This window comes from Cherax quadricarinatus, chromosome 37 (assembly GCF_038502225.1).
Source record: "Cherax quadricarinatus isolate ZL_2023a chromosome 37, ASM3850222v1, whole genome shotgun sequence".
Lineage (NCBI taxonomy): Eukaryota > Metazoa > Arthropoda > Malacostraca > Decapoda > Parastacidae > Cherax > Cherax quadricarinatus.
The window spans coordinates 6,145,486-6,159,219 of NC_091328.1; the positions used below are offsets into that span (position 1 = coordinate 6,145,486).

A 13,734-nucleotide genomic window follows, 5' to 3' on the forward strand; every position below is an offset into this window, starting at 1 on the left:
TCACCACACACACAACACTGTTCATTGTATCTCATCACCACACACACAACACTGTTCACTGTATCTCATCACCACACACACACAACACTGTTCACTGTATCTCATCACCACACACACAACACTTCACTGTATCTCATCACCACACACACAACACTGTTCACTGTATCTCATCACCACACACACAACACTTCACTGTATCTCATCACCACACACACAACACTGTTCACTGTATCTCATCACCACACACAATACTATGTTCACTGTATCTCATCACCACACACACACAACACTGTTCACTGTATCTCATCACCACATGCACAACACTGTTCACTGTATCTCATCACCACACACACACAACACTGTTCATTGTATCTCATCACCACACACACAACACTGTCCATTGTATCTCATCACCACACACACAACACTGTTCACAGTATCTCATCACCACACACACACAACACTGTTCACTGTATCTCATCACCACACACAATACTATGTTCACTGTATCTCATCACCACACACACACAACACTGTTCACTGTATCTCATCACCACACACACAACAAACACTGTTCATTGTATCTCATCACCACACACACAACACTGTTCACTGTATCTCATCACTACACACACAAAACACCGTTCACTGTATCTCATCACCACACACACAACACTGTTCACTGTATCTCATCGCCACACACACAACACTGTTCACTGTATCTCATCACCACACACACAACACTGTTCATTGTATCTCATCACCACACACACAATACTATGTTCACTGTATCTGATCACCACACACACAACACTGTTCATTGTATCTCATCGCCACACACACAATACTATGTTCACTGTATCTGATCACCACACACACAACACTGTTCACTGTATCTCATCACCACTCACACAATACTATGTTCACTGTATCTCATCACCACATACACAACAATGTTCACTGTATCTCATCGCCACACACACAACACTGTTCACTGTATCTCATCACCACACACCCAATACTATGTTCACTGTATCTCATCACCACACACACAACACTGTTCATTGTATCTCATCACCACACACACAACACTGTTCACAGTATCTCATCACCACACACAATACTATGTTCACTGTATCTCATCACCACACACACAACACTGTTCATTGTATCTCATCACCACACACACAACACTGTTCATTGTATCTCATCACCACACACACAACACTGTTCACTGTATCTCATCACTACACACACAAAACACCGTTCACTGTATCTCATCACCACACACACAACACTGTTCACTGTATCTCATCGCCACACACACAACACTGTTCACTGTATCTCATCACCACACACACAACACTGTTCATTGTATCTCATCACCACACACACAATACTATGTTCACTGTATCTGATCACCACACACACAACACTGTTCACTGTATCTCATCACCACACACACAACACTGTTCATTGTATCTCATCACCACACACACAATACTATGTTCACTGTATCTGATCACCACACACACAACACTGTTCATTGTATCTCATCGCCACACACACAATACTATGTTCACTGTATCTCATCACCACACACACAACACTGTTCACTGTATCTCATCACCACACACACAATACTATGTTCACTGTATCTCATCACCACACACACAACAATGTTCACTGTATCTCATCGCCACACACACAACACTGTTCACTGTATCTCATCACCACACACACAATACTATGTTCACTGTATCTCATCACACACACAACACTGTTCATTGTATCTCATCACCACACACACAACACTGTTCATTGTATCTCATCACCACACGCACAACACTGTTCACTGTATCTCATCACCACACACACAACACTGTTCATTGTATCTCATCGCCACACACACAACACTGTTCACTGTATCTCATCGCCACACGCACAATACTATGTTCACTGTATCTCATCGCCACACACACAACACTGTTCATTGTATCTCATCACCACACACACAACACTGTTCACTGTATCTCATCACCACACACACAATACTATGTTCACTGTATCTCATCTCACTCCGCGATACAGTAATTTACCCTGCATAACATTCCATTACAAAATACAGTTTCTCACTACAGTGTCACAGTACACCATTAAAATATCACTAAACATTTACTTGTGATGAAGCTATAGCTCAGACTTCCCTATTCTGGTATTGTAAGGCTTCATCTCTACGATAACTAACACTGTCATATTATTATTATTATTATTATTATTATTATTATTATTATTATTATTATTATTATTATTATTATTATTATTATTATTATTATTATTATTATCAAGGTAGTAGGTTGGTAGACAGCAACCACCCAGGGAAGTACTACCGTCCTGCCAGATGACTGTGAAACAGAAACCTGTAACTGTTTTGCATGATGGTAGGATTGCTGGTTTCTTTTTCTGTCTCATAAACACGCTAGATAACAGGGATATCTTGCTACTCCTACTTACACTTTGGTCACACTTCACAGACACGCACATGCATGTATATATATATATATATATATATATATATATATATATATATATATATATATATATATATATATATATACATACATCTAGGTTTTTCTCCTTTTTCTAAATAGCTCTTGTTCTTCTTTATTTCTTCTATAGTCCATGGGGAAGTGGAAAAGAATCTTTCCTCCGTAAGCCATGCGTGTCGACAGTATGAGGCGACTAAAATGCCGGGAGCAATGGGCTAGTAACCCCTTCTCCTGTAGACATTTACTAAAAAAGAGAAGAAGAAAAACTTTATAAAACTGGGATGCTTAAATATGCGTGGATGTAGTGCGGATGACAAGAAACAGATGATTGCTGATGTTATGAATTAAAAGAAGTTGGATGTCCTGGCCCTAAGCTAAACAAAGCTGAAGGGGGTAGGAGAGTTTCAGTGGGGGGAAATAAATGGGATTAAATCTGGAGTATCTGAGAGAGTTAGAGCAAAGGAAGTGGTAGCAGTAATGTTAAATGATCAGTTATGGAAGGAGAAAAGAGAATATGAATGTGTAAATTCAAGAATTATGTGGATTAAAGTAAAGGTTGGATGTGAGAAGTGGGTCATAATAAGCGTGTATGCACCTGGAGAAGAGAGGAATGCAGAGGAGAGAGAGAGATTTTGGGAGATGTTAAGTGAATGTATAGGAGCCTTTGAACCAAGTGAGAGAGTAATTGTGGTAGGGGACCTGAATGCTAAAGTAGGAGAAACTTTTCGAGAGGGTGTGGTAGGTGAGTTTGGGGTGCCAGGTGTTTACCTGGAGTTTACCTGGAGAGAGTTCCGGGGGTCAACGCCCCCGCGGCCCGGTCTGAGACCAGGCCTCCTGGTGGATCAGAGCCTGATCAACCAGGCTGTTGCTGCTGGCTGCACGCAAACCAACATACGAGCCACAGCCCGGCTGATCCGGAACTGACTTTAGGTGCTTGTCCAGTGCCAGCTTGAAGACTGCCAGGGGTCTGTTGGTAATCCCCCTTATGTGTGCTGGGAGGCAGTTGAACAGTCTCGGGCCCCTGACACTTATTGTATGGTCTCTTAACGTGCTAGTGACACCCCTGCTTTTCATTGGGGGGATGGTGCATCGTCTGCCAAGTCTTTTGCTTTCGTAGTGAGTGATTTTCGTGTGCAAGTTCGGTACTAGTCCCTCTAGGATTTTCCAGGTGTATATAATCGAAAGAAACCCAAAGTATTTCTTCTCCTATGCCAAATCAAAATCGAGAACAACGTCCAGTATTGGGCCCCTACTTAAACAAGATGGGTCCTACACAGATGACAGCAAGGAAATGAGTGAGCTACTCAAGTCCCAATATGACTCAGTTTTTAGCAAGCCGCTAACCAGACTGAGAGTCGAAGACCAAAATGAATTTTTTATGAGAGAGCCACAAAATTTGACTAACACAAGCCTATCCGATGTTATCCTGACGCCAAATGACTTCGAACAGGCGATAAATGACATGCCCATGCACTCTGCCCCAGGGCCAGACTCATGGAACTCTGTGTTCATCAAGAACTGCAAGAAGCCCCTATCACGAGCCTTTTCCATCCTATGGAGAGGGAGCATGGACACGGGGGTCGTCCCTCAGTTACTAAAAACAACAGACATAGCCCCACTCCACAAAGGGGGCAGTAAAGCAACAGCAAAGAACTACAGACCAATAGCACTAACATCCCATATCATAAAAATCTTTGAAAGGGTCCTAAGAAGCAAGATCACCACCCATCTAGAAACCCATCAGTTACACAACCCAGGGCAACATGGGTTTAGAACAGGTCGCTCCTGTCTGTCTCAACTACTGGATCACTACGACAAGGTCCTAAATGCACTAGAAGACAAAAAGAATGCAGATGTAATATATACAGACTTTGCAAAAGCCTTCGACAAGTGTGACCATGGCGTAATAGCGCACAAAATGCGCGCTAAAGGAATAACAGGAAAAGTCGGTCGATGGATCTATAATTTCCTCACTAACAGAACACAGAGAGTAGTCGTCAACAGAGTAAAGTCCGAGGCAGCTACGGTGACAAGCTCTGTCCCACAAGGCACAGTACTAGCTCCCATCTTGTTCCTCATCCTCATATCCGACATAGACAAGGATGTCAGCCACAGCACCGTGTCTTCCTTTGCAGATGACACCCGAATCTGCATGACAGTGTCTTCCATTGCAGACACTGCAAGGCTCCAGGCGGACATCAACCAAATCTTTCAGTGGGCTGCAGAAAACAATATGAAGTTCAACGATGAGAAATTTCAATTACTCAGATATGGTAAACATGAGGAAATTAAATCTTCATCAGAGTACAAAACAAATTCTGGCCACAAAATAGAGCGAAACACCAACGTCAAAGACCTAGGAGTGATTATGTCGGAGGATCTCACCTTCAAGGACCATAACATTGTATCAATCGCATCTGCTAGAAAAATGACAGGATGGATAATGAGAACCTTCAAAACTAGGGAGGCCAAGCCCATGATGACACTCTTCAGGTCACTTGTTCTATCTAGGCTGGAATATTGCTGCACTCTAACAGCACCTTTCAAGGCAGGTGAAATTGCCGACCTAGAAAATGTACAGAGAACTTTCACGGCGCGCATAACGGAGATAAAACACCTCAATTACTGGGAGCGCTTGAGGTTTCTAAACCTGTATTCCCTGGAACGCAGGAGGGAGAGATACATGATTATATACACCTGGAAAATCCTAGAGGGACTAGTACCAAACTTGCACACGAAAATCACTCACTACGAAAGCAAAAGACTTGGCAGACGATGCACCATCCCCCCAATGAAAAGCAGGGGTGTCACTAGCACGTTAAGAGACCATACAATAAGTGTCAGGGGCCCGAGACTGTTCAACTGCCTCCCAGCACACATAAGGGGGATTACCAACAGACCCCTGGCAGTCTTCAAGCTGGCACTGGACAAGCACCTAAAGACAGTTCCTGATCAGCCGGGCTGTGGCTCGTACGTTGGTTTGCGTGCAGCCAGCAGCAACAGCCTGGTTGATCAGGCGCTGATCCACCAGGAGGCCTGGTCACAGACCGGGCCGCGGGGGCGTTGACCCCCGAAACTCTCTCCAGGTAAACTCCAGGTATCTCTCCCTCCTGCGTTCCAGGGAATACAGGTTTAGGAACCTCAAGCGCTCCCAATAATTGAGGTGTTTTATCTCCGTTATGCGCGCCGTGAAAGTTCTCTGTACATTTTCTAGGTCGGCAATTTCACCTGCCTTGAAAGGTGCTGTTAGTGTGCAGCAATATTCCAGCCTAGATAGAACAAGTGACCTGAAGAGTGTCATCATGGGCTTGGCCTCCCTAGTTTTGAAGGTTCTCATTATCCATCCTGTCATTTTTCTAGCAGATGCTAGATAATGGGATCCCTTTGATTGAACTTTGTATAGAAAGGGGTTTAGTTATAGGTAATACATATTTTAAGAAAAAGAGGATAAATAAGTATACAAGATATGATGTAGGGCGAAATGACAGTAGTTTGTTGGATTATGTATTGGTAGATAAAAGACTGTTGAGTAGACTTCAGTATGTACATGTATATAGAGGGGCCACAGATATATCAGATCACTTTCTAGTTGTAGCTACACTGAGAGTAAAAGGTAGATGGGATACAAGGAGAATAGAAGCATCAGGGAAGAGAGAGGTGAAGGTTTATAAACTAAAAGAGGAGGCAGTTAGGGTAAGATATAAACAGCTATTGGAGGATAGATGGGCTAATGAGAGCATAGGCAATGGGGTCGAAGAGGTATGGGGTAGGTTTAAAAATGTAGTGTTAGAGTGTTCAGCAGAAGTTTGTGGTTACAGGAAAGTGGGTGCAGGAGGGAAGAGGAGCGATTGGTGGAATGATGATGTAAAGAGAGTAGTAAGGGAGAAAAAGTTAGCATATGAGAAGTTTTTACAAAGTAGAAGTGATGCAAGGAGGGAAGAGTATATGGAGAAAAAGAGAGAGGTTAAGAGAGTGGTGAAGCAATGTACAGAGAGAGCAAATGAGAGAGTGGGTGAGATGTTATCAACAAATTTTGTTGAAAATAAGAAAAAGTTTTGGAGTGAGATTAACAAGTTAAGAAAGCCTAGAGAACAAATGGATTTGTCAGTTAAAAATAGGAGAGGAGAGTTATTAAATGGAGAGTTAGAGGTATTGGGAAGATGGAGGGAATATTTTGAGGAATTGTTAAATGTTGATGAAGATAGGGAAGCTGTGATTTCGTGTATAGGGCAAGGAGGAATAACATCTTGTAGGAGTGAGGAAGAGCCAGTTGTGAGTGTGGGGGAAGTTCGTGAGGCAGTAGGTAAAATGAAAGGGGGTAAGGCAGCCGGGATTGATGGGATAAAGATAGAAATGTTAAAAGCAGGTGGGGATATAGTTTTGGAGTGGTTGGTGCAATTATTTAATAAATGTATGGAAGAGGGTAAGGTACCTAGGGATTGGCAGAGAGCATGCATAGTTCCTTTGTATAAAGGCAAAGGGGATAAAAGAGAGTGCAAAAATTATAGGGGGATAAGTCTGTTGAGTATACCTGGTAAAGTGTATGGTAGAGTTATAATTGAAAGAATTAAGAGTAAGACGGAGAATAGGATAGCAGATGAACAAGGAGGCTTTAGGAAAGGTAGGGGGTGTGTGGACCAGGTGTTTACAGTGAAACATATAAGTGAACAGTATTTAGATAAGGCTAAAGAGGTCTTTGTGGCATTTATGGATTTGGAAAAGGCGTATGACAGAGTGGATAGGGGGGCAATGTGGCAGATGTTGCAAGTGTATGGTGTAGGAGGTAGGTTACTGAAAGCAGTGAAGAGTTTTTACGAGGATAGTGAGGCTCAAGTTAGAGTATGTAGGAAAGAGGGAAATTTTTTCCCAGTAAAAGTAGGCCTTAGACAAGGATGTGTGATGTCACCGTGGTTGTTTAATATATTTATAGATGGGGTTGTAAGAGAAGTAAATGTGAGGGTCTTGGCAAGAGGCGTGGAGTTAAAAGATAAAGAATCACACACAAAGTGGGAGTTGTCACAGTTGCTCTTTGCTGATGACACTGTGCTCTTGGGAGATTCTGAAGAGAAGTTGCAGAGATTGGTGGATGAATTTGGTAGGGTGTGCAAAAGAAGAAAATTAAAGGTGAATACAGGAAAGAGTAAGGTTATGAGGATAACAAAAAGATTAGGTGATGAAAGATTGGATATCAGATTGGAGGGAGAGAGTATGGAGGAGGTGAATGTATTCAGATATTTGGGAGTGGACGTGTCAGCAGATGGGTCTATGAAAGATGAGGTGAATCATAGAATTGATGAGGGAAAAAGAGTGAGTGGTGCACTTAGGAGTCTGTGGAGACAAAGAACTTTGTCCTTGGAGGCAAAGAGGGGAATGTATGAGAGTATAGTTTTACCAACGCGTGGGTGATGAATGTTGCAGCGAGGAGAAGGCTGGAGGCAGTGGAGATGTCATGTCTGAGGGCAATGTGTGGTGTGAATATAATGCAGAGAATTCGTAGTTTGGAAGTTAGGAGGAGGTGCGGGATTACCAAAACTGTTGTCCAGAGGGCTGAGGAAGGGTTGTTGAGGTGGTTCGGACATGTAGAGAGAATGGAGCGAAACAGAATGACTTCAAGAGTGTATCAGTCTGTAGTGGAAGGAAGGCGGGGTAGGGGTCGGCCTAGGAAAGGTTGGAGGGAGGGGGTAAAGGAGGTTTTGTGTGCGAGGGGCTTGGACTTCCAGCAGGCATGCGTGAGCGTGTTTGATAGGAGTGAATGGAGACAAATGGTTTTTAATACTTGACGTGCTGTTAGAGTGTGAGCAAAGTAACATTTATGAAGGGATTCAGGGAAACCGGCAGGCCGGACTTGAGTCCTGGAGATGGGAAGTACAGTGCCTGCACTCTGAAGGAGGGGTGTTAATGTTGCAGTTTAAAAACTGTAGTGTAAAGCACCCTTCTGGCAAGACAGTGATGGAGTGAATGATGGTGAAAGTTTTTCTTTTTCGGGCCACCCTGCCTTGGTGGGAATCGGCCAGTGTGATAATAATAAAAAAATTATTATTATTATTATTAGTAGTAGTAGTAGTAGTAATAGTAGTATTAGTAGACTACTACTACTACTACTACTAGTAGTAGTAGTAGTAGTAGTATGTTAAAAGACAAGGTGGGGTGTTAATGTTGCAGTTTTATAACTGTAGTGTAAGCACGCCTGTGGCAAGACAGTGATGGAGTGAATGACGGTGAAAGTGATTTTTTTTTTTGGGCCACCCTGCCTTGGTGGGAAGCGGCCGATGTGTTAATAATATAAAAAAAAATAAAAGCCAAGCGTTAAGCCTCGTATTGGTCATAAAGTATGACCATCTCTCTGGTGTTGTAGCATTTTCTCCACATTGGCATAACCATATCTCTACTTTCATTCTACTCACTCTCCAAAACCTTCAAGCTTGACTCACTTCCAAAATTACAAGCCGAGTCGGATTGTAATTTAGGACGTACTGATCTATCGTCAACTAATTTAGCGGACGATAGATCAGTACAGATATGTCTCTCTTGCTGAACTTCCCTAATTTCCGCTCCAGCTGACATGTTATACTGATACAATGATTCCGTACCAAATAAAATAAAATAATTATACTTAATATTCCTTACAAAAAATTACTGTTCTTCATCCAAAATGAAATATTGCTCAAAATGTCTCGCCAAAAATAAAAATAAAAATGATCCTAAAAAATAATTATACTTAATATTCCTTACAAAAAATACTGTTCTTCGTCCAAAATCAAATATTGTTCAAAATGTCTCACCAAAAATAAAAACAAAAATGATCCTAAAGAAATAAAACAATCCTTAAAATTAAAATGATCCTTAAAGCTCATCACACCTGGAGAGCTTGTCTGGCAGGTGGTGGTTGAGACCGTGCATGGGAGGCATAGGATTGAAGAACCTGCCATAGAAGACCACATGAGGGTTGTGGTGCCACCTGGCCTGGTAACTGTGGTGCCACCTGGCCTGGTAACTGTGCTGCCACCTGGCCTGGTAACTGTGCTGCCACCTGGCCTGGTAACTGTGGTGCCACCTGGCCTGGTAACTGTGGTGCCACCTGGCCTGGTAACTGTGGTGCCAGATAATTGGTAGTCATACTTGTAGATCCTCGCATTGATAGATGGGCAACGAATAGCCGATGTAAGATGAACAGGAACCTTTGTGCTCTGGTGTTGAGGGGAGTCCTGACCTCATTCAGTGTAGGGCCAAACTCCACATCATGTGGAGAGGTCCTTACATCTGTGAAGCCAGGTTCTACGTCTTGTGGAGTGCAGGAGTGAAGACTTCTACGTAAATAGCTATATATGGAAAACGTAGAAGCAGCGTAGATGAAAGTTACCTTGATCTCCCACCACCAAAAAAGTAATCCTTCAGACCATATCATATCATCAGGCTCCAGGGATTGAAATGCATACATTGGGAGGCGAACTTGAATGTACTGCAACACCACAACAGCTTTTTCCACGTAATCATCTGCCCAGAAGCCGGCATACAGCACCCAAATTTGCATGAAGATAAAACCGAGCATTGGGGCAACAAAGCTGAGAATCCATATTGTGACCACAGAAGCGAGTGTGATGGTACATATCTTTAAAGACATTTTGACTTCTTTTGTCTCATCGGTTGTCAGCTCATTACCAAAAATTACGTTGTCAACAGTGATAAATTTGTTGGTATCCTCTAGATACTTGTAAAACTGGTTTTTGACTTTAACGATTGATAAATCTTTTTGTTTATCGTCTAGAGGTTGACCAAGGTCATACTTTCCATACATAAGGCAGGTTAAATCAGTAGCCACAACTAGAAGGAAGATGACTTCCACCAGCCAAACCCACCATCGCTTTCTTATCTCGGCCATGTTTAGACGCTGGACTTACAAATATATAATACTGGATACAAATACCAAGTGAAGATTTGTAAACTATCTCTGAAAAGCTCTGTCACCACCACTTCACATATATAATATATTTGTCTAAATTAAGTTACCACAGAATTGTTTTTTATGGAGTGCTTTCACCTAGATTATGTTTAAATGTATAACCCTCTCGGTCTGTATATCCTCAACTTATATATATGTTCTCAGTGTATTTATTGTTACTACTACTTTGTATAGTGAAGGTTACTGCAGTGTTGTTTAGTGAAGGTTACTACAGTGTTGTGTAGTGAAGGTTATTATAGTGTTGTGTAGTGAAGGTTACCACAGTGTTGTGTAGTGAAGGTTATTATAGTGTTGTGTAGTGAAGGTTATTATAGTGTTGTGTAGTGAAGGTTACTACAGTGTTGTGTAGTGAAGGTTATTATAGTGTTGTGTAGTGAAGGTTACCACAGTGTTGTGTAGTGAAGGTTACCACAGTGTTGTTTAGTGAAGGTTACTACAGTGTTGTGTAGTGAAGGTTACCACAGTGTTGTGTAGTGAAGGTTACCACAGTGTTGTTTAGTGAAGGTTACTACAGTGTTGTGTAGTGAAGGTTATTATAGTGTTGTGTAGTGAAGGTTACCACAGTGTTGTGTAGTGAAGGTTACTAGTTAGATTTTTTTAGTTTAATATGTTTATTATGCACCCCATACCCATCCTGTGGGCGGAAGTCAAAAGATTACAGAGGTACATAATTGGTCCAGGGACTGGACTCCAAAATTTTGATAGCTGAGCAAGTTACAGAGGTAATGAACTCACAATTTACAAAGGTAATGAACTCACAAGTTACAAAGGTAATGAATCCTGTAAGAATGGTTACTTACATTTATACATAAGACAGGGAAACATGCACCAACAGGGAATACAGTCACAGAAAACCAAGGCAAACAGAAACCAAGCCTGTGCACATACTATGCACTTGGTATCTGCAGACATGGGAAATCTGGAAAAACAGACGGGACGTGCAACTATGACCACCCTAGAAAATGACGTGCCCATATGACAACAGGAAAATGCAAACTCCCTTCCTGTAAGCTTTTTCACCCTGAAATGTGTACCTCTTCAGTACAGGAAAGACTGTGCTATAACTTAAATTGCCAGGCACACCATCTAAAGGGGACAAAAAGATACAAAACATCCAGGCCATGGGAAAACCTGGGTAGTCACTGCCACTCAAGAGGGAGAGGTTTTTTAGTGCCAGGAAGGAAAAAAAAACTGGCAGGAAATGGCAGAAATCGTACACCAAATCCAGTCATTCCTGGAGTGGAACCACAGTCGATGGCATCCACTCCAAACCAACAGATACAGATACTAATGCCGGAAAAAAAGTCCCCCCCCCCCAGTACCAACAATACCACCAGTCCGATGACATTCTTCTTTGCAAATATACAGGGTCTAAAGCCAGCAACAAACAACAAAATACCTTTCATCCGTGGACTGCTTGCAGAGGCAAAGGCAATGTTCGCGGCTTTCACTGAGACCCACATAAAGGATCACTTGGACAACGAAATATGGATCCCAGGTTACAACCTATACAGATGTGACAGAGTGAACAGGCAAAAGGGGGGGGTTGGCCTGTACATTGCAGAGTCACTTGTTTGCACAGAACTGCTAAATGCCTCAAATGATGTAGTGGAAGTTTTAGCAGTAAAGGTCGAGAACCAAAACCTAGTCATTGTGGTAGTCTACAAGCCTCCGGATGCAACATCCCAGCAATTCCAGGAACAGCTGTTAAAAATTGACCACTGTCTGGAAAATCTTCCAGCTCCTGCACCCAACATCTTGCTCATGGTGGATTTCAACTTAAGGCACCTAAAATGGAGGAATATAGCAAATAATATTGTTGCAGTAATAACACCAGGAGGCAGCTCTGATGAAAACTCACACTCACACGAGCTTTTAAATCTCTGCACAAAATTCAATTTAAACCAGCAAATAATAGAGCCTACTAGACTGGAGAATACACTAGACCTCATCTTCACTAACAATGATGATCTGGTAAGAAATGTCACCATATCAAAAAGAATATACTCAGATCACAACATAATTGAGGTTCAGACATATATGCGTGGAGCCACAGACCGACATAATGAGACTAGTCACGAGGGAGCATTCACCAAATTCAACTTAAATAACAAAAACATAAAGTGGGACCAAGTAAACCAAGTCCTAACCGATATAAGCTGGGAAGATATACTAAGCAACATAGACCCCAACTTATGCCTAGAACAGATTAACTTGGTGGCACTCGATGTATGCACAAGGCTTATTCCTCTAAGAAAAAGGAGGAGTGGATGTAAAATAGAAAGAGACAGGTGTTCCCTTTACAGGCGATGGAAAAGAATAACAGAGCGGCTAAAAGAGGTCAATATATCTGAAATGCGTAGGGAGACACTGGTCAGAGAAATAGCAAGCATCGAACTTAAGCTAAAGGAATCTTGTAGGAGTCAGGAATCGCGGGAAGAACTAAAAGCCATAAATGAAATCGAAAGAAACCCAAAGTATTTCTTCTCCTATGCCAAATCAAAGTCGAGAGCAACGTCCAGTATTGGGCCCCTACTTAAACAAGATGGGTCCTACACAGATGACAGCAAGGAAATGAGTGAGCTACTCAAGTCCCAATATGACTCAGTTTTTAGCAAGCCGCTAACCAGACTGAGAGTCGAAGATCAAAATGAATTTTTTATGAGAGAGCCACAGAATTTGGTTAACACAAGCCTATCCGATGTTATCCTGACGCCAAATGACTTCGAACAGGCGATAAATGACATGCCCATGCACTCTGCCCCAGGGCCAGACTCATGGAACTCCGTGTTCATCAAGAACTGCAAGAAGCCCCTATCACGAGCCTTTTCCATCCTATGGAGAGGGAGCATGGACACGGGGGTCGTCCCACAGTTACTAAAAACAACAGACATAGCCCCACTCCACAAAGGGAGCAGTAAAGCAACAGACCGATAGCACTAACATCCCATATCATAAAAATCTTTGAAAGGGTTCTAAGAAGCAAGATCACCACCCATCTAGAAACCCATCAGTTACACAACCCAGGGCAACATGGGTTTAGAACAGGTCGCTCCTGTCTGTCTCAACTATTGGATCACTACGACAAGGTCCTAAATGCACTAGAAGACAAAAAGAATGCAGATGTAATATATACAGACTTTGCAAAAGCCTTCAACAAGTGTGACCATGGCGTAATAGCGCACAAAATGCATGCTAAAGGAATAACAGGAAAAGTCGGTCGAT

The 13,734-nt window shown here is 42.2% G+C and overlaps 1 protein-coding gene across 1 annotated transcript; it reads right to left on the bottom strand.

Moving 5' to 3' along the window:
• Positions 1 to 8,103: 8,103 nt before the first annotated feature.
• Positions 8,104 to 10,465, bottom strand: LOC128703453 (uncharacterized). Its single transcript, XM_053798108.2, has 2 exons — positions 9,628 to 10,465; positions 8,104 to 9,507 (listed from the first exon to the last, which is right to left on the bottom strand). Exons 1-2 carry the CDS (start codon positions 10,426 to 10,428, stop codon positions 9,403 to 9,405), a joined length of 906 nt encoding a protein of 301 aa, XP_053654083.2. The 5' UTR covers positions 10,429 to 10,465; the 3' UTR covers positions 8,104 to 9,402.
• Between the last annotated feature and the right edge of the window lie 3,269 nt (positions 10,466 to 13,734).

Bases quoted from the DNA above. Each gene is read 5' to 3' on its own strand.
- LOC128703453 (XM_053798108.2), bottom strand. From the start codon at position 10,428: ATGGCCGAGATAAGAAAGCGATGGTGGGTTTGGCTGGTGGAAGTCATC. The intron at 9,508-9,627 runs GTGGCACCACAG...TTACCAGGCCAG, and splicing joins CACCACAGTTACCAGGCCAG to GTGGCACCACAACCCTCATG.